Source organism: Rhineura floridana, chromosome 11, assembly GCF_030035675.1.
Source record: "Rhineura floridana isolate rRhiFlo1 chromosome 11, rRhiFlo1.hap2, whole genome shotgun sequence".
In the NCBI taxonomy this organism is placed as follows: Eukaryota; Metazoa; Chordata; class Lepidosauria; order Squamata; family Rhineuridae; genus Rhineura; species Rhineura floridana.
Window position 1 is genome coordinate 70,158,550 of NC_084490.1, and position 20,844 is coordinate 70,179,393.

Consider the following 20,844-nt stretch of genomic DNA (forward strand, 5'->3'; position numbering starts at 1 on the left):
GTTCTGGGTGCCTCATTTTAAGAAAGATATAGACAAGTTAGAGTGGGTTCAGAAGAGGGTGACGAGGATGATAGCCGGTATGGAGAACAAGTCTTATGAGGAAAGGTTGAAGGAACTTGGCATGTTCAGTCTGGTGAAGAGAAGGCTGAGGGATGACATGATTGCACTCTTTAAGTACCTGAAGGGCTGTCACATAGAGGAGGGTACAGATTTGTTCTCTGCTGCCCCAGAGGGTAGGACTAGGTCTAATGGTTTTAAGTTGCAGGAGCGTCGATTCAGATTGGACGTTAGAAGGAACTTCTTGACAGTAAGGGCAGTTCGGCAATGGAACCGACTGCCTAGGGAGGTGGTGGGATCCCCTTCCCTGGATGTCTTCAAGCAGAGGCTGGGCAGCTATCTGCAGGAGATGCTCTAGCTGTGGATTTCCTGCTGTGAGCAGGGGGTTGGATTCGATGGCCTACAAGGCCCCTTCCAACTCTATGATTCTATGGTCCTATGATTCTGCACCAAGTGACAATGATGAGAAGTGTGTGGAAAAGAGATGGCTGATTGTTAAAGCATTTACATTTTTATTATTGATTAGAATTTGTCTTATTGCTGATCTTCATAAACTACTCTGGAAGCCTTTTTAAGCTGAACAGTGAGGTAAAATGCTTTTTTTTGTCAAAAGTATAGTATGCAAAATAGACTCAACAAACCAGAAACAATATTTTTTAAAAAATTGCAATGGTGGTGGTGGTGGTGAGTCCGAATATAAGAACCACCAGACGTGATGAAACCAAAGGTCTAGCATCCTGCTTCCCACAATGGCAGCCAGATGCATCAGGAAACCCATAAACAGGGTTTGAAGCCAATAACCCTTTTCTATTGTTTGTCCTTCCTCAGCATAATCAGAGGTAGACCACCTCTGAACGTTACCCCAAAGTTCTTGATAAATCCTTTCTGAAGAATTTATTCCGTTTAAAAGCTTTGCAAGTGTTTGCTTCTTCAATCCTTAAAAATTACAAGAGATAACAAAACGGACAGTGTTTTTCCAAATGTAGATGTTGCCCTCAGAATTTACTTGTGCCATCCCATCAGCAAATCATCTTCAAAAATGGCACATATAAAAAATGAACTGAGGGAAAAATGCTGAATGCAAGACTGAATGCTTTGGTGCTGATGAGTGCAGAAACAGTGTAGATTTTGAGGACATAGTCAATGACTTTGCAATAGCAAAGGCAACAAAAGGTCAATTGTAAGGAAAGCCTTCTGCTTTGTAGAACTCATTGTCATTTCATCTGATATTAGACACATACCCACAGTTTTAATTTTTAGGCCCCTAATTACAACATTTATTTCATTCTAGCCTTTTCAAGTGTATAATCTGCCATTATTTTATTATTGCCGTTTAATTAATGGTTTTTCAGAACTGCACACCATTCAGATATGAGTATGCATGTGTTGCAGTATACAAATACAACTAATAAAACAAATAAATAAGCATTAATTCAGTAAGATTTTTTTTTTTAATCATGCAAGTGCACCAGGGCCCCCAGCCACCTTAATGCAGCCTTGGCTGGTGTGATTGAAAACCTCCAGTACTGGGGCAGGAATATCTAGATCAGATAGCTCATTAGGGTCACTGGCAGAGTGGAGCCCTGCAACCCCTATTCTTCCTCTAAGGAGACTCTTAGCTCCTTATCTTGGCAGAACTGAAACCTGACATTCACTGAACACTGCAGCCTAGTGTTATTTTTGTTGTTACTTATTTTGAGAGTTTTACAGTAGAATTCCTGTTCCTCTTTCCCAAATATATACAAATATGTAAATAAATGAATAAGCTTTCATTTCCTATGATTCCCTTTCTCTTATCTTAAATGGTCCATACTCCATAAATGCTTTGGAAGGAAGGCACATGCATATGCAAAAAGGAACACTTAAAGAATAATCCATTCCCTGTCGTTCTCACTTTCTGCCCATTATTCTTTGGGAAAATAGACTTTAGTTTTTTTTCAGAGTTGTCATCTCCAGTCAAACAGGTTTTACGTAATGCTGCAAAAATCAACAGAATAATTTTGACCAGACATGATAAAGTCTTGGGGCACCAGTGGCTCTATCATATAATCATGGAACACCATCCTCAGACAGACTGACCGAGCGTCTATATTCTGATCTTTTTGGTGCTAGGTAAATATGCTTTAAGACCCTCTGTGGCACAGAGTGGTAAGCGGCAGTAACGCAGCCGAAGCTCTGCTCACAGCCGGAGTTCGATTCCAATGGAAGGAGGAAGTCGAATCTCCGGTAAAAGGGGTCGAGGTCCACTCAAAGAAAGGCCGGGAAAGGAACTGGCAATCCCACCCCATATATACGGTCTGCCTTGTAAACATTGCAAGACGTCACCCTAAGAGTCAGATACGACTCGCACTACAAGTGCGGGGACACCTTTACCTTTTTAAAATATGCTTTTATTTTCCCAGGCTTTTCAGTCTCTTCAGTTTTATAATTTTTTAGTAACTCATAGACCCTTTGGATATCTCTGAAATTTAAAGACATGTAAATCTTTGGTACTGCTGTCAGCTTTTTTTAATGGTTTCCTTCATTGCTGGTTTTACGGTCCATTAGATTATATGGGTTTAGGGTTTTATTTCTGCCTGCAACTGTTTTTAGCTTTTATTGAAAGGTGCCCAGACAATTTTAGTTATTGGGCGGCATATAAATAATGCAAATATATAAATAATGCAAATTTCAATTCTTTGACAAATATTGCTAGCCAGAGGTACAGTACAAAGGAGGGCCTTTGGGGAAAGTGCAACAATTAAACTGGTTTCAAATTGGTTTAAATAGTGAAGTGTAAACATACTCATTAATTTGTGGCTAAATTTGCTCCCAGGTGTGTGTAATGGCAAACTTCAAGTGTTGGGCTAGCACTGGGGAGACCCAGATTCAATTCCCACTTAACCATGAACCTGCATGGGCCTGTCACTGTCTCCCTCACAGGGTTTTTGTGAGAATAAAATGAGGGTTAGGGAGAACCATGCTCCTTGGACTCCTTCATTTGTTACACAAACTATAAATAAAGATATAGGCATATACTGGAAATAACGTTCCAATCTCTGATCATTTTGGATAAATCTGAACGTGCACCCATCCACGTGGGGTCACATTTGTATATACATGAAAGGGAAAGGCTGTAGCGCAGTGGAAGAATATCTGCCTTGCATGCAGAAAGCCCCGAGTTCAGTCCCTGGCTTCTGCAGGTAGGGCTAGCAGAGTATCCAGCCTGAAAGCCTGGAGAGCCAATGCCAGTCAGTGTAGACAATATTGAGCTAGATGGACCAATGGTCTGACTCCGCATAAGGCAACTTTCTATGTTCCTAAGAAATTTTGCAAATTTATTATTAGCACAAAAATGGTTCTGAACATTTTGCAAATGTAAATTAGTTCTTTAAATGAAGCATGTGCAAACTTCAAGATGAATAACAGATTATTATTATTTTTTAAGTGTTTGTTCTTGGCCAAAGATTGTGGTTATTGAGCAGAGCGTTTAACCATGAGGCAGCATTCTGTGCCAAACCTTGGCTTAGGTCATGGTTGCAAAGAGGACCAGGGAGAAGCAAAGCGGCTGTGAGCAACTCTCTAGGAGCTTGCACATTCACACAGTCCTAGAAAGCCAAGGTTTGGCTTAGCATGTCATGCAAACCAGGGCAAACATTGATTTCAGTGGAAACCACTAGAACCAAATTAAAGATACAACATCTTGGTGCCAATGTTCTCTTACTGCAGTTATACACAGGTCCCAATAATCAGTTCAATCTATACCATTACAAGAGATGCACACATGTGATGAAGCTCTGCTGGATTTCATTGTCCTGGATGTCTTTCCTGTAGAGATGTGTGACCTTGAAGCTCCTTGAATCTATTTCCAAAAGCTATAAAGCATCTGTTGTCCTGGGTAGGGAAGGGGTGTTTTTTATGCTGTGTCAGTACCAGCCAATGCCTCTAACCCAATTTGGAACCCATATTACAACAGTGTAATCACATCAGGAGCAGGGACAGGCTGCCTCTTGCAAATGGAGCTGACAATTTCGAGGAGGCCCTAGGCGTGATGATAGGATTGAATCAGATGATAGGATTAAATATAGCATTGCTGCTCTCACTCTGCATCAATCAGGAAATGATAGCATTTGGCTGAGCACAGGGCCTCACCTCTACATTTATTAGAGGCCCATAACCAGAAGCTTTGTAGTACTCCAGGCATAAAATAATATGGAGGACATAAATTATTGTAAAACAAAACAACACAACACCCAGTGTAATTAATACAACCAACAGCCCTATTGTACACTGAACACTAAGAAATTTATTCAGGCATAAACCTTTCTAGACCTAACTCCAGTTCATCAGTTGCATGAAGACAAGGTGCACAGAAACTGGTTTCCTTCCATTTCTGGTTCCCTCACAGTCTCTAGTTTGTGCTGAAAATTCGGGGGAATTTGGGCCCTGCATATATTTATGATATACTATAATGATCAATATGGGCTGTGTGATTTCCCTAATTAACATGGATGCACCCCTCCATGCAGATACAGTTCACAGCCTTCACAATACATTCACACAAATATTTGCACACCGCTCCCGTTCTCATATATGTGCTTTAAAATAATTCAAGGATCATTACCAGTCTTTGGAGACAGGATTGTCAATCTTTTCTTCTGGTAGGGATCCTGTTACTTTAACAGCAATACAACTGGCAAAAATCCAGTGTATAGGTCTATCCCATTACTGTCTCTTCATGCTCAGTTGCACTTTTAGAATGCCTACATGACATGTGGTTATTGCAATCCTGACAGGTTGCAAGGAGCAGAAGGAAGAGGAGGATGGGGAATTCTGCAAAGTAAAATTACCAAGGCCAGGAACAAACAAAGTTTTCCCCCCAAAAACTGCCCAATTCAAATATTGTTTGATATTTAATAGGCCCTATTTGTATCTTATTTGAACTAGGCGTTGTCCAACAATCTTGCTCTGATTAAGGAAAAATTTATTAAGAATATTTCTAACCTATCCTTCATTATAACTGATCTCATAGTGGGGTATAAAACAATTAAACAATCAAATTCAAACAACTGCAATGAAAACTATCTCACAAGAGGAAAAATAAACATAAATAGAACCCCAAATCTACAAGTCCTTTAAAGCAAAAGAGCAGGCTGCATACTTTCATGTACAGAATTAATATCATGCCAAATGGTCAGGCATGTTGCAATGCAACGCCTGTTGCATTTTTTAAAAAACCAAGAGCAGAATCCAATCTATACAGCTAGGAAACATGTGAGAAGTTTTTTATCTCTTTAATTTGCAGGCTTGGGCGGAGGGGGGAAATCCATATTTGCGCTGGAACCACAGTGCATGAGGAGGGAAGATTTAACTCTTTCCTTCCCAGCCACAGTCCTGGCAAAGTTCACACAGTCACATTGCAATACCTTTGGAACAGAAGCTCCCATTCCTGCCATGTGCTTGGGGTCCTAGTGCAAACTAAAGAGGCCCTGTGCCTGTAGTTAATGGGAAAAAACTTGCCATCCTCTGTAGCTACACAATAAAAATAATGTTCAGTTTGGCCATAAGCAAATGTTTTAACTACTGAAGTCAGGATTAAAAAGAACTTGTTCACCCTGAAGTTTAATGTGGAATTGAACCTGCTTGTGTTTGTTTTGTTTTGTTCTGTTTGTGGCATCCACACAACATCCTCCTCATCCAAGGGGCAGCCTGCACTCCCCCCACCACTCCACTAAACTAGAATTTTCCCAATCGACAGATAATTTGATAAAGGAAGAAAATCCAGTCTACAATCACATGTTCACTGTGAACACTCTGAACTGCATTGTGTGGGTGGGCTTTTTACATGTGTGGTGACATGTCATTGGGCGACTGTCACCACATCCCCTACCATTTTTTTCTATCTGCCCACAGAAAAGGATGCAGCCTGCCCTTTTGCACCAGTTGCTGAAGACATTGTCACAGTATTTTTACTTTTATTTTTAACACAGCTCGTTTGCACAAAACTGTTGTTACATAAAGCAGCTGTCCTAAAAAGAAAATGAAAAATTGCCCTTGCAGGTACAGGAGGCAGAAAAGGAAAAGGGGAGGAAAGGAAGGGGCAGCCTTTCATGTGAGCAGCTCCAAATTCTTCCCTGGCTTGGAGCAACACACTTTTTTAAAAAAAATGACTGCTTTTTTGTGCAAATCTGATAAATCAGCAAATTTACATTAAAAATGTAAAACTATCTGCACACAAGTAAACAAATACCAGCCTGCATACCCAAAATGGACCTTAGGCTCCCTGGCTTGGAGCAAAAACTGCTCTTTTGTTCAAGAGACACAATTCTAAAAATTATTATTTTTATGACTTTTTTTTTCCAAATCTGGTATATCAGAAATCTCATATTTAATTTAAAAAAATTAAAGTGCAGACAGAGCTAAACAACTGCCTGTGCACGTGCCTGCAATGAACTTCAGGTTTCCAGAGCTTGTGATGGGGACAACACCACAGAGTCCACTAGTGTGGACAGGAAACATTGAGACAGATTTTGGAGGCATACAATTGAAAGTGTTTATGTGCGGAGTTGACAACGATGCATAAATGCACACACAGAAACAACCCATGTGTGCACGAATGCCCTAGTGTGGACACAGACGAAGTGGTGGATTGTGTCCCAAGCTGATAAGTTGAATGTGTCCCAGGTTTCGATAAGTAACAAACAAGCAATGTGCTGCTGCAGTTTACTCTTCAAAAATTGACAGAATGTGTAACAGTTTGAACAGCTAGCCGCCCCCATCTTTCAAGATTGCCAAGCCGATAAAGCCAATGTTCATCTACATCAGTAGTTCCCAACCTGGGGGCTGTGACCCTCAGGGGGCAGCAAACAGTACATATTTTTTTTTAAGTCTTCACTCCCTAGACGCTGTCTGCTTCCCACTGCCGCTGCAGATGACACCCCCCCTTGCACCAAACAAGAGGGGAGGACTTTGCTTGAAGTGCCAGAGTATCTTTCAGGCATGTCAAGGGCAGGCATCTGCCTACCATGCATGGCAGATGCCAAAGGGGGCTGGGGGAGGTGCTACCAGGAGCAAGAAGGGATCACTATCCCGTCTCCTCGCACTGCCGCCGCTGATGACGCCCTTACTCAGAATGAGAGGAGAAGGCTTTTTGTGAAGCAAAAAGAAGCAAGGCTACAAGGAAAGGCTGCTTTGCCCCCTTCTTCCTGACAGCCAGCCTGCTTGCCTTGCTTGACTCCTAGTTCGCTGCCACCTCCTTTTAAAAATTAGTCTTGTTTTCAAGGCTGCCCAGATCTCGCCTTTGACCCAGACAGAGCCAAGGAGCAGTGAGGAAGCTCAGGACTTGCTTGCCCCCCATCTCTGAGGCTACGTGTGTGTGCCAATGCCCCCCTTTCTTCCAGGTACATTTTGCCCCCACAGCCTCTCGCTCCAAGACACTGCAGCAGTTGAGGGTTTTCCCCCTCCCACATACCCAAATGCATGCACGCCTGCAGATGCTTGCAGGGGGGCAGATGTGTTTGTGTCTGTGCATGCACTGATCTGTCTTCTGCTGCACTTTCATTCCCCAAGTGCACGCTAACCAAGTTATCAGTTCTGATTATTAAACGCACTCACCCCCCTCCTTCAACCTATCCACCCTTCTGTCTTCACAATCTAGCATCCCCAACACTAACACATTGCTGCTTCTTGATGATGATGATGATGATTTTAGAAAAGCTCAGCAGGTTGGCTGAGGCTGGGGTCCACATATTGCAGCTGAAATTTGTTTGTTTGTTTATTTATATCCCTCCTTTCCTCCAAGTTGCTCAAGGTGGTCACATGGTTCTCCCCTTCCATTTTATCCTTACACCAACCCTGTGAAATATGTCAGGCTGAGAGACTCTGTCTGGCCCAAGGTCACCCAGTGGGCTTCATGGCTGGGTGTGAATTTGAACCTGGGTCTTAGCCCAACACTGTAACCCTCTGGTGTTGGGAGACAGGATTGTACATCTTCAGATTGTCGGGGGGGGGAAGAGGGATCCCAATTTGATTGGACCTTTGCATTAAGAAAATAAGGCAACATCTCCCTGTCTGCAGGGAGCTTTTTATGGAAAGGGATATTTGGAGATGTGATTTAGCCACCCACCATTTTTTCAATTAACAGAGACTAAAATTACAATTAGAGTGGGGGGAGGTCATGAAATTTTTTGAGCTTACAAAGGGGGTCCCGTACTCATGAAGGTTGGGAACCACTGGGCCCTCGAGGACATTTTCTCTAAACCATGCACATCCGCCCACTAGCTAGCATTAGCTGATAAGCAGCCTTTTACACTGTGCATGTTTCTCCTTCAGACTGCAAATGTCTAAGGAAGAAGCATAGGGGGAGGGGCATTTGAAGGCACAGTCCCGTCTGCCCTTCAGCTGACGGGCTGATCAGAACACACCATCAATCCTCTCCATGCTTCTCTGCCGTGGTTGGGGAGGCATTTGAAGACATGCTTCCATCCTAAGCAGATTGAAGTGTGCCTTTGGGTTCGCTTTGAAGTCCCAGAAACCAGGGCTTCAAAGGGAAGTATCACTTGATGTCACTTTGATATCAGGTGATTGCTAGGTGGGTGGCCCCACCAGGGATCGGAGAAATGCAGATCTGGCCCACCAGCCACAAAAGATTCCCCATCCCTTGCACTAAGATAACAAAGCTTGGGTTGATATAAGGAACATAAGAACATAACATCAAATGAACCCTGCTGGATCAAGCCAAAGGCCCGTCTTGTTCTCAGTGGCCAATGAGAAACCCACAAGCAGTGTAACAGCACTCTACCCACTTGCGATTCCCAGCAACTAGGGATGGAAGGATCTCTCAGTTTCTCACTTTTCCAATCTTAAATTCAGTTCTCCACATTTCTGCAGCAATTAGCAATTTTTTAAAAAAAATCCCCATGAAAATTCTTTAGCATTTTAGTGTGAATTTCTCCTAATATACACATTTTGTATGCTGTTTTGACTAATGTGCACATCTTTGCAAGCATTTTCCCCTAATATATGCATTGTTAGAGCTACATCACAAATTTCAGGTAAATGAAATTTAAGTATGCCTGTGTTTCAGTTTTCACATTGTTTCAGAACATGGTAGATTCAGCTTCAAATGGGAATTGAGTCTAATTTCTCCCCCTATCCCTACCATCAACTGGTATTCAGAGGCATACGGACTCCAACAGTGGAGGGAGAGCATAACCATCACGAGTAGCCATTGATAGCCTTAATGTCCATGCATTTCTGTAATCCTCTTTTAAAGCCATTGAAGTTGGTGACCATTGCTACATCTTGCAGGATTGAGTTCCATGTGCTGTGTAAAGAAGTACAGTAGGGCCCCACTCATATGGCGGGTTACGTTCCAGACTCCTGCCTAAAAGCAAAACCTGCCTAAAAGCGGAACTCTGTCAATAAAATGGTGCCCGGCACCCAAAAAACGCCGTAAAAGCAGAACAACTGCGTATGAGTGGGGCCTTACTCTAATTTTAGCTGCCGTATTAGCGGAATGCCAAAAAGTGGGGCCCTACTGTACTTCCTTTTGTCTGTCCTGAATCTTCTAATTGCTCAGCCTCAGGTTCTAGTATTACGAGAGAGTGAGAAAAACTCCCTGCTTACTTTCACTACACCATGCATAATTATATACATCTCTGTCATATCCCCCCTTACTTGCCTTTTTGTAAGCTAAAAAGCCCCAAATGTTGTAACCTTTCCTCATAGGGGAGTTGCTCCAGCTCTTTGCTAATTTTGGTTGCCCTTTTCTGAACCTTTTCCAGCTCTACAGTATGCTGTTTGAGAATATTCAGCTTAAATTTTAGCTAACACATTTCTTGTGTACAAAGTGAAGGCCTGGTATAGATTAACTCCAGTTGATAGTCGTGAATTCATTAAACTGACCTTGCAAAGATAAGAAAGGAACAGATGAAAAAGAACAGTGCAAAAAAGCTAGTCCCTTGGGGCTAACAATACATTAAGGGCTGTGCAACCGCCACTGACTTTAATCCTCCCCACACCTCTCCCAGAAATGGTGAAAAAAACTCACACTACTGCACTTTGGGCAGACCTGCGTAAGGTTCTGGTGTCAAACTAGAGACAAAACATTCAATGCCAAAACCAATGATTTTTTAAAAAATTAAAAATGTATTTTATTTAAATCTGATGGTTTTTATTTAAACTGAATTTTTTATTTAAATTGGATTTAAAAAATTTAAATCAGATTTCAAAATTTTCTTAAAACTATTCTTAAAAAAAAGCCTAGGTCAAAGATATCATCATGAATACTAATTATACAACTTCTAATTATATTCTATGAATATCTTAACAGGAGTTCATGGAGATGGGAGATAATCTGATCAGTCCTATTCTGCAGGTGGGTGTACATGCACACACACACTCTCTCTAGGTCTTGCCTCTCTCTATGTGCAAAAATAGAGGTTATTAATAGAGAATTTGAGTAGATGGAACAGATCTGAAGAAGAGACCACTGAAGTGGTAATCTAGCTCTTAACAGTTTTCTCTGCAGAATTCTGCAGAATTTTTTCTTCCTTTGGACTAATTCATTCTAAACTGGGAAATAACTTGGGAAATGAAAAAGCAGAGAAGCTTGTATTTCTTTTCCAGACAATGAACAAGGAAGACAACAGTGAAGAAAAAGAAGTAGACTGAGTTAACAATATTTTAAGTTTCTCATGTTGACTGGGTTGAAATTGCCTACATTTTGTTTTTAAAAGAAGTTTACCTTTATCTAAAAACTGAAATGGTAAACCATGCAAAAATCCATGTTTATGTTTTGTTAATATTGTTTGTTGAAAAAGAAAATGAACCAAAAGAGTAAACAATCTTATTAGTACAATTTAAAAACCTGTTTGGTGATGATGATTCTGGCACATCATGATGATAATATCATAATTAATTGAACAGTTGGAGCTGGTTCATATCCTGAATGACTTCATAAATTCATTCTGCTTTAATGGCCAAATTATCATCCAATTTTTTTGATGAAAAGTAAACTGAAAACAATTCAGAACAACTGCTTAGGATGAAATCCAACCTGCATTGAGGCCAGGCTGAGGAGAGTTGATGTGGCTGGGACCTGGCTCAGCTGGGTATGCCGGCATAAGTCCTTCAGCCCAGCTTAGCCAGGGCTCAGCCGGCCCAGCCTGGCTCAGCCACCTCAGCAGACAGCAGCTTAAGTAAAGCCAGTGTAAGTGCGTAAATCCTGAAAAAAGGATGAGGCCAAGGGGAGGGAAGTTAGGCCACATCCAACTCGTGTTCAGAGCGCTCCTGCAAGTCCCAATTCAGGCAAAATTTCTGCTAGGAAAAACATCAGTCTAAGAAAATAAATACAATAGAAGTCAATGGAGAGGGGTATTTGAGAGAGCAGGCTTTTAGTTTCTGGTCCCTGCACACAGCTCCCAGAGGCTCCTGAACAGCAATTGGATGTGACAAAACTTTACACCGGCTTCTCTTGCGCCAGCACTACTTACGACTGTTTCCCCTGAGTTGGATTGCTTTGCCCACCGGTACCTACCTTCTAATGAAACCTACATCTCTGAATATGTATTAAGGTTATATTAAACAATAATGTATGTCTACTAAAATGATTAAATGGAATCTTCCTCATTAGTGATTTAAACTGTGATTTAAATGATTAAATTGAGTTGTTCAGATAAGTGATTTAAATCAAATCAACCATGTTCAATTCAAAACAATTATTAACTGCCAACTTGGGGAGACAGTGATTGCAGAGTCGGTGGGTGGCTAGAAGGGTAGTCTTCTCCATTGGAATGTCAGTGAGCACCATTCACTTCTGCTGGCTCTGGTTTTAGCAGACCATGTTCTTTTGGACACTCATGAGCCCCCTGTCATAATTACTGTCATGCTCCCACATTAAGTGCATTGTTCAGAAATAGTGCACAACATTTCAACTATTAAGAATATTATGCTGAGTATGTTTACTAGGGAGAAAGCCCTTCTGAACTCTGCAGGACATACTTTTCAGTAAATATACACCTCATTCCTGGATGTCAAGCTTCCCTGTCCCCCTCGTATACCACCAGCACTTGCTAGGCTTTTCAAGTTTCCTTACAGAGAGATGGCTAATCGATGGGCCATTAGGGAAAGAAAATTCTACCCGGGTGTCAGCTGTTCAATCCAGTCCTGATATGTGTGCAAGTGCGAGGACTGGAACATGCATCTGGAATGCATAAAATTCTATGCCATCCATAACAGCATCTCACATATGTAGTAATGCCCTAGTTTGGACACATTCAAAGTCACCTTATCTTCTATTTCTTTTACCAGCAGTAGGAACACATCAACCTGTACGTTTTAGGGCCAAAAGTAGATTGCATTTGTGGGAGGCCTCATGCAGACTGAGAACATCATGCAGGGTAGTAGGGGTCTTTCATCTGTGCTGTGGTCTTAAGCCAAATCAAGGGCATCATGCCTGCTATTTGGAGTGGGTGAAAAGCTTCTACTCGAGCAAGTGGAAGATTCACATTCACACACACACACACACACACAAATAATGCAAATAGCAGATGTGATGGGCTGATCCAGATTGGAACTTCAGTGGGGAGCAAAGGTTTAAGTTCCCTGCCCTTATGCCAACGTTGTAGTCCTGATCAGCCCCCACCCACCCATGCCTGCAATTTATTTTAAAGAAGCCATTCACACAATTGTTAATTGCATAAATTGTATCTTATGTAATTTTGTCCTCAGGCAGACTTTGCCAATGAAACTCTTAATGAAAGTTTTGATTTCCAAATGGGGGTTTTAAATTTAGAAATTAAAAGTGGGGGGAATATTGGCAAAAGAAAAGCTGCACAATGTATATTTGTGAAGAGGTTCTGAGCAGGCATACATAGTATACTGAACTGCTAAACTACTTCCTTTAACAAAGCACCCTGAAATCTTTAAAAGAAAATGTATGCGTTCTGTAAGACATACAGTAGCAACCAGCTCATAGAGATATTAAACATTTAATGTAACATCTTCATTTTAAAAACTTGGGAAAACCTAAAACTAATGCAAACTAATTTTGCTGGAAGCGCAAGATTTTGCCAATTGCCACTGACTATTATATCAATGACAAACAGGAAAGCCCTGACAAAAGCTAATGTTCGGTTTTTTGTTGGGTTTGGCAAAGGTTGCACAAGTTATCCAGCTGCTTCTTGTTATAATATGTGTAATTTTGTGAATCAGTTTTACTGACCTTGCTTCCTTTTCATAATGTGAGAATTTAATCTGATTTTAGGAAAGAAGATAGTACAATAGGAAAAAAGACAATATTTATATTTTCCTATATACCTTCCTTTGTTGTCATCTATAAAAATAAGGCAAATATGAAAAGAAATAGAGTTGGCTGAACTTTTGAACTGCTCCATTGCTTTCTGCCTAGAAACTGTTTATTTATTTATCCAGATTGATAAACCACTCTATGTTCAAATAATATGAGAGTGATGTACACAGAGTATAAAATATAATACAAATCATAAAACAGTGTGTTAAAAACATGATGCCAAGAAGAATTAAAAGCTGCAGAAATTAGCAGGTAAAGGTTTTCAAAGCATGGCAATAATGGCCCCGGATCTGCACTATACATTTAAAGCAGTCATGGCCTTACCCAAAGACTCCTGGGAAGTGTAGTTTGTTAAGGGTGCTGAGAGTTGTTAGGATATCCCTATTCCCCTCACAGACCTACAGTTCTCAGAGTGGTTTAACAATCAACCCCTGTTCCCAGGGAACTCCCATGATTCTTTGGGGGAAACCATGACTGTATTTGTATAGTGCAGATGGGACAGAGCAGCAGGCCAGTTCAAAGTTTGTCAACCCTAGTTGTCTTCTTATTAATTGGGCATTAGAACGATAAACCAAAACTGAGATATCAGTACTTACAAAGAATGGAATCAGACCAGCAGCTTTATCTTTGTCTATTACTTCCCTTAGGGCTGACCCACATACAGCAAATGTGTCATCTGTGGCGATCTGCTTAATTTTAACTCCAGCAATCAAGCCATCCTTTTCAACTGATGAATGAGCCTGCAATTAAATGGGACAAACTGTATCCTAAAAACAGTTACACACAAAGTTTAGTTTATTGAATTTATCACTTTACACAACAGCATCGCAAAATGAATTGCAAGAAAAATAAAATACACAATTACATAACAAAATGCCCATAAAAATAATACAAAAATAGTAAAAGTGTTCATCTAAAATCACTTGTTCATGCAAAAGCAGACATAGTATTATAGGACTGGAGGTTGGTTTGGATGATGTCTTTGAGTCTCCTCCCAGCCTATAATCCTGTGCCTGTAAAAGAGTAGCAGAGAAGTCTACTCCACTGGTCAAACAAGTTCCTTTGACAAGTTAATAACTCTGTCTGGTCAATCTCTTTGTTTGCTGGATGGACCAATCTCAGTATATGTCATACAAAGAGATCACATTGCTATGGGAACTCTTTCAGGAGAGAGGCCCACCTCCCCTCCTCACCTAGCTGCACCAGGAAATGGTCTGGGTTAGTGTTCATCTTGAGGTGCAGCTGAGAACTGAAAATAGAGAGAGAGGCTTGCCTGCTCTCTATTTCTGAATCTCAAGCTGTAACTTTCAGGTGCCTCCCTGTAAACTCGATGGGGAAGCAAGATCTGTTTGGCTGCTAATGTTGTGAACTCCTCTGTCTTACACATAGGTTGTATATATGTGTAAATAAACCATATACCATAAATATACCACAGTCTCCAATGACTTTCGTTCCAAGGAAGCCAAACCCTGTGTAAGCACAGAAACCCCTGGAAATCTCACACAGCTCAGAAATTGGGGTGTGCACAACAACACAAACAATTTTCTGCAACATTTTACAGAGGCAGGAATGCAATAAAATCAAAATGCAGGATATAGCAAACGTCCTGTACAGCCATGCATGTCACTCAATGACTGCAATCTCCAGTGAAGACTTACTGATGAGAAAGAGCCACCACAAAACAAATATGATAAAAGCAATAAAGACAATTCACAGTTTCAGCTATGTGTTATCAAGTGCTAATCAAGTGATGTACATGAATATGTTAGCTGGCTCACAGAAAGAGGGTGATCCAGCAATGTGTGTATGCAAATAAATACTAGTCTCAATCTCCCATCTGCAACATGGAGATAAAAGTACTGGCTTAGCTACCTTGCAAATCTGTTGTAAAGTTTGCCAAGAAAATGCATGTGATGCACTTTGAGTGCATGAAATTAAACAAACTGTTATCTTGAAGTGACATACCTGCTTTAATATCAGATCAAGGTTTACCTTTCGGTGAAATTTCTTAGCATGATAAACAAAGATCACAAATCCTGTTGCCTGACGTTCTAGGGTTCCTTCCTTCCAGTGAATATTATACTATAAGGTAGGGTTTCTAATTTACCTTTAATGATCTTGAATTAAATTTATCTGGACTAATAAATGTGAAAAATGTATCCATTGACAACAATTCTGTTACATTCCTTGAAGACTTTGCTCAAAACCTACAAATTAGAGATTCTGTGAAACCTTGCAGCATTCTGAATTTTGTAAGATCCTGAAGGTGGTTCAACACCAACATTTAATATTGCAAACAAGTCATTTTAGATATCACTTTTTTTAAAATGAAAAAACCTATCAGATGTTTCATGGGTAATTTTCAAGATTCATTTTCTCATCACATCCCTACTACAGCACTTCCCCATTTACAGCACAATCCTAACCGTGTCTACTCAAAAGTAAATCCTATTATTATTATTATTATTATTATTATTATATTATATTTATTAGTTGCCCATCTGGCTGGTTGACCAGCCACTCTGGGCGATGTACAAGATAAAATACAATGAACATTAAAAAATTAAAATTTAAGAACCCAACAGTAAAACTTAACCCATTCCAAAGGCCTGCCGGAAAAGCAATTCAATGGGGTTTATTCCCAGATATGTGGGATTAGCTTTGCAGGCTTACTCCCAGAAAAGTGAGTATAGGATTAATGCTCCATATTGGAAAGATTTTCAAAACAGACTATGAATTAGACAAACTGCCATCTTCAGCAGCCCAGGAAATTTAAACTTGTTATACTTTTCTAATTAAGAGGAGTCTAACATATTATAATGGCATCATAAGATGCATGTACACTTTTAAAAGATTTCTGTTCAAAAAATATTTGAAAGATCAAATGTGTAATATACTATTTTTGCAAGTAATTAAAAAAATGTGCATGTACACTTTTATTATTATAATTGTAACTGAAATTCTTTACTGTGCATGCTTACTAGCGATGCCAGGTCTCCGGCAAATGGCCGGAAACTCCGGCCCCGCCCTTGCTTTTCTCACCTCTGGCCAGAATTGCCCCCATGTTGTTTAATCTCTGGTTTTCGGCCGGAGTCTCTGGTTTTTTGGGGGGCCCTCCAGATTTCTGGCTAGCACCCCTTAATCTCCAGACTTTCAGCTTCAATCAAAAAAAAAAGTTTCTAGGTGGTCTGGTTCCCGAGATATACACCAAAATGTCAACCGCCCCTGCCCGACTGTTTTTTACAGATCTTTAGAACAATTCCTTGCTCTAGCTACAACTCCCATCAGCCCAATCCAGGCTCGGGCTGATGGGCATTGTAGTTTTAAAAAGTAACTTTTCAAAGCTCTGGCTGTAACCCCGCCCTTTCAGGATTGTAGCCAATGAAGCCAGGGTTGTGAGTTGTTGATCCAGGCATGCCTAGGCTTAATTTCAATGTCAGAAAATGGTGGCTTTAAGATTTTTGCAGTTTGTGTAAGTAATATGGCTTAACATTGTTTTTTCTCTTCTGTCCAAGAGTCAGACCCTGGGGTATGAAATATGAAACTATTTAATCCAATATCTGCTTTTCTGGGAGTAAAGCAATTCTAATCCCATGTACCTGGAGTAAACCCCATTGAACGCCATTAGGACTTACTTTTGAGTAGACATGGTTAGGATTGTGCTGTAAATTAATGGGACTTTTGAGTAAATATAGCACAGACTTGTGTTTGTGTTGTAAATCTTTCTCTCTCCCTCCAACCCTATTTTTAAAGAAATTAGGCAGAGTTTATCACAGTTTTTATTATGTAGGAAACATACTGATTTTTTTAAAAAAAATGAATGAAGTTTATTTATTTATTTTTATTTATTTATTATTTGGTTTATATCCTGCCCTTCCTCCCAGTGGGAGCCCAGGGCGGCAAACAAAAGCACTAAAAACACTTTAAAAATAATAAAAACAGACTTTAAAATATATTAAATGATATGAGGCGGGCGTTGGACAAGGGAGAATTCACCTTCCTCGTCCTCCTGGATCTCTCAGCGGCTTTCGATACCGTTGACCATGGTATCCTTTTAGATCGCCTGGAGGGATTAGGAATAGGGGGCACTGTTTTACGGTGGCTCCGTTCCTATCTCTCAGACAGGCACCAACGGGTGGCATTGGGGGATGAGGTTTCAGACCCTTGGCCTCTCAATTGTGGAGTGCCACAGGGCTCTATCCTCTCCCCCATGCTATTCAACATCTATGTAAAGCCGCTGGGGGCCATCATCAGGAGATTTGGGCTGCGGTGCCACCAATATGCGGATGACACTCAGTTCTATCTCTCATTTAACTCCTCACCAGAGGTGGCAGTGGACACCATTTCCAATGCCTGGAATCCGTAAGTGAATGGATGGGAAGGAATAGGCTGAAACTAAATCCCGACAAGACCGAGGTGTTGCTCATGGGAGACAGGGGCAGGTTGGGGGATATAGACCTGGTGTTCAATGGGGTAAAATTGCCCCTAAAAGACCAGGTCCACAGCCTCGGGGTCATTCTTGACTCCCAGCTGTCCATGGAGGCTCAGGTTTCGGCAGTGAGCCGGGCAGTTTGGTATCAATTACATCTGATAAGGAGACTGCAACCCTACCTTCCTGCCCATCTGTTCCCACGGGTGATACATGCCCTGGTCTTCTCCTGCTTAGACTACTGTAATGCATTCTACGTGGGGTTACCCCTGAAAATGGTCCGGAAATTACAACTGATACAGAATGCGGCGGCACGTTTGATTAAGAACAGCCGTCGCCGTGATCATATCACTCCGGTGTTAGTAGATCTACACTGGCTACCAGTTGCTTACCGGGCCCAATTCAAGGTGTCGGTGTTGACCTTCAAAGCCCTATAATGGTTTCGGCCCAGTTTATCTGAAGGAGCGCCTCCAGCAGCACCAATTATGCCGCCTGACGAGATCAGCCACACAAGACCTTCTCTCGGTCCCACCAGTTAAGATAGAGAGGCTGGTGCGGACCAGAGAGAGGGCATTTTCGACTGTGGCCCCCACCCTCTGGAATTCCCTTCCTTTTGACCTTCGCCATGCCCCTTCCCTGATGGGTTTCCGCCGGGCCTTGAAGACCTGGCTGTTCAGGCAGGCCTATGGGATCTCTGGGGTAGGTTGCTTTTAATACTGGTACTTTAATTACTGTTTTGGTTTTCATTGGTTTTTATTGTATTTTAATATGTAAATGTACGTCGCCTAGAGTGACCGTTAATTCGGCCAGATAGGCGACTCACAACTAAAATTTTATTTTATTATTATTTTATTAAAACAAAACATCTTTAAAAACATTTTTAAAAGCTTTAAAAACTTTTTTTTTTAAGAAAAGGTTTAAAAACATATCAAAAAGCAATTCCAACACAGACTCAGACTGGGATAAGGTCTCAACTTAAAAGACTTGTTAAAAGAACAACTTACTTATCACTTCAGGGTACAGTTTTCCCTGGTTGAGTAAGCCCCATATTGAATACATTGGGACTTGCTTCTGAGTAAACAAACATAGGATTGCACTATAAATATCTTTACAGGTTGTATAAATAATAAACATATTTGATAGTCATGCTTATATAAATATTTTCATAGAATCATAGAATAGTAGAGTTGGAAGGGGCCTATAAGGCCATCAAGTCCAACCCCCTGCTCAATGCAGGAATCCAAATCAAAGCATTCCCGACAGATGGCTGTCCAGCTGCCTCTTGAATGCCTCCAGTGTTGGAGAGCCCACTACCTCTCTAGTAATTGGTTCCATTGTCGTATGGCTCTAACAGTTAGGAAGCTTTTTCTGATGTCCAGTCGAAATCTGGCTTTCTGCAACTTGAGCCCATTATTCTATGTCCCGCACTCTGGGACAATCGAGAAGTGATCCTGGCCCTCCTCTGTGTGGCAACCTTTCAAGTACTTGAAGAGTGCTATCATATCTCCCCTCAGTCTTCTCTTCTCCAGCCTAAACATGCCCAGTTCTTTCAGTCTCTCCTCATAGGGCTTGGTTTCCAGTCCCCTGATCATCCTTGTTGCCCTCCTCTGAACCTGTTCCAGTTTGTCTGCATCCTTCTTGAAGTGCAGAGACCAGAACTGGATCCAGTACTCAAGTTGAGGCCTAACCAGTGCTGAATAGAGGGGAACTAATACTTCACATGATTTTGAAACTATATTTCTGTTAATGCAGCCTAATATAGCATTTGCCTTTTTTGCAGCCACATCACACTGTTGGCTCATATTCAGCTTGTGATCAACAACAATTCCAAGATACTTCTCACATGTCGTACTGCTGAGCCAAGTATCCCCCATCTTATAACTGTGCATTTGGTTTCTTTTTCCTAAGTGTAGAACTTTGCATTTATCCCTGTTGAATTTCATTCTGTTGTTTTCAGCCCAATGCTCCATCCTATCAAGGTCCCTTTGAATTTTCTTTCTGTCTTCCACGGTATTAGCTATGCCCCCCAATTTTGTATCATCTGCAAATTTGATAAGCATGCTCTGTACCTCCTCATCCAAGTCAATAAAAATGTTGAAGAGCACTGGGCCCAGGACCGAGCCCTGTGGTACCCCACTCGTTACTTCTGCCCAGTTTTGTCATGCTGAGTCCCTATAAGTATCTAATTTCACACTATGCTTGTACAATACTTCCTTTACATTTTAAGTATGCCTTGGGGTAGTCATGGTTCTCCATTGTTCTCATCCTGAGGGGCAGATAGGCTGAGAGATGGTGAGTAGCCCATGGTCACCCACTACAGTTTATAGCTCATTTCCATTTTGAAAAATTCATTACAACAATTTACATGCAGGCAATATTTATTAAGTGGATTCACACAATATGTGTAAAGCACATCCAACTCTCATTTAAAGTGCATGATTTCCCCTAAAGAATTCTGGGAAGTGTCATTTCCCCCTCACAGTTATAGATCTCACCACTCTTAACAAACTGCAGTTCCCATGGTTCTGTGGTGGGATTCATGTGCTTCAAATGGGTGTTGAATGTGCTTTAAATGGATTGTGTGGATCTGCCCTAGGTATGATGTTCATTCAAGAGTGAATTGAAAAGAACAATTTTAAAAGATACGTCTTACTCTTACTCATTTCTCAGACCTCTTTCTGAAGTAAAGGGTCAAATCTGTAAAAACGTTTGGAGCAGCCACGTTAAAAGATAAGAGCAGGGTATTCCAGGCAGGGGGTTGCCAACCCTGCTTGGATATGGATGTCTTTGCAGAAGAACCCTAGTCAAGGTTTACCAACAGCACAATCCAAACTATATCTACTTAGAAGTCAGTCCTGTTGAGTTCTATGGGGCTTAATCCCTTAGTAAGTGTGTTTAGAATTGCAGCCTTCAGGACCATCCATCTTTACTCTCCAAAGCTCCCATCTAACATCTCCACCACACTAGGCTCCCTGCAGTGGCCTTCTGGTGACTGCCCTGGCCTGAAGGCACTTAACCGTTCTTGCTGAAAACAAGTAGGCTAGATTAAATGTTCCCTACCCAGGCT

At 41.1% G+C, this 20,844-nt stretch overlaps 1 protein-coding gene across 4 annotated transcripts in view; it reads right to left on the minus strand.

Moving 5' to 3' along the window:
- Positions 1–20,844, minus strand: part of DDC (dopa decarboxylase) — a 208,367-nt gene that overhangs the window by 67,258 nt on the left and 120,265 nt on the right. For 2 of the 4 annotated variants that reach the window (XM_061589210.1, XM_061589209.1), the window contains exon 6: positions 13,945–14,088. The exons of the other annotated variants lie outside the window; for them this stretch is intronic. In XM_061589210.1, the coding sequence (XP_061445194.1) occupies positions 13,945–14,088 (144 nt within the window). The remainder of the gene's footprint in view (positions 1–13,944; positions 14,089–20,844) is intronic. 4 annotated transcript variants of the gene reach the window in all.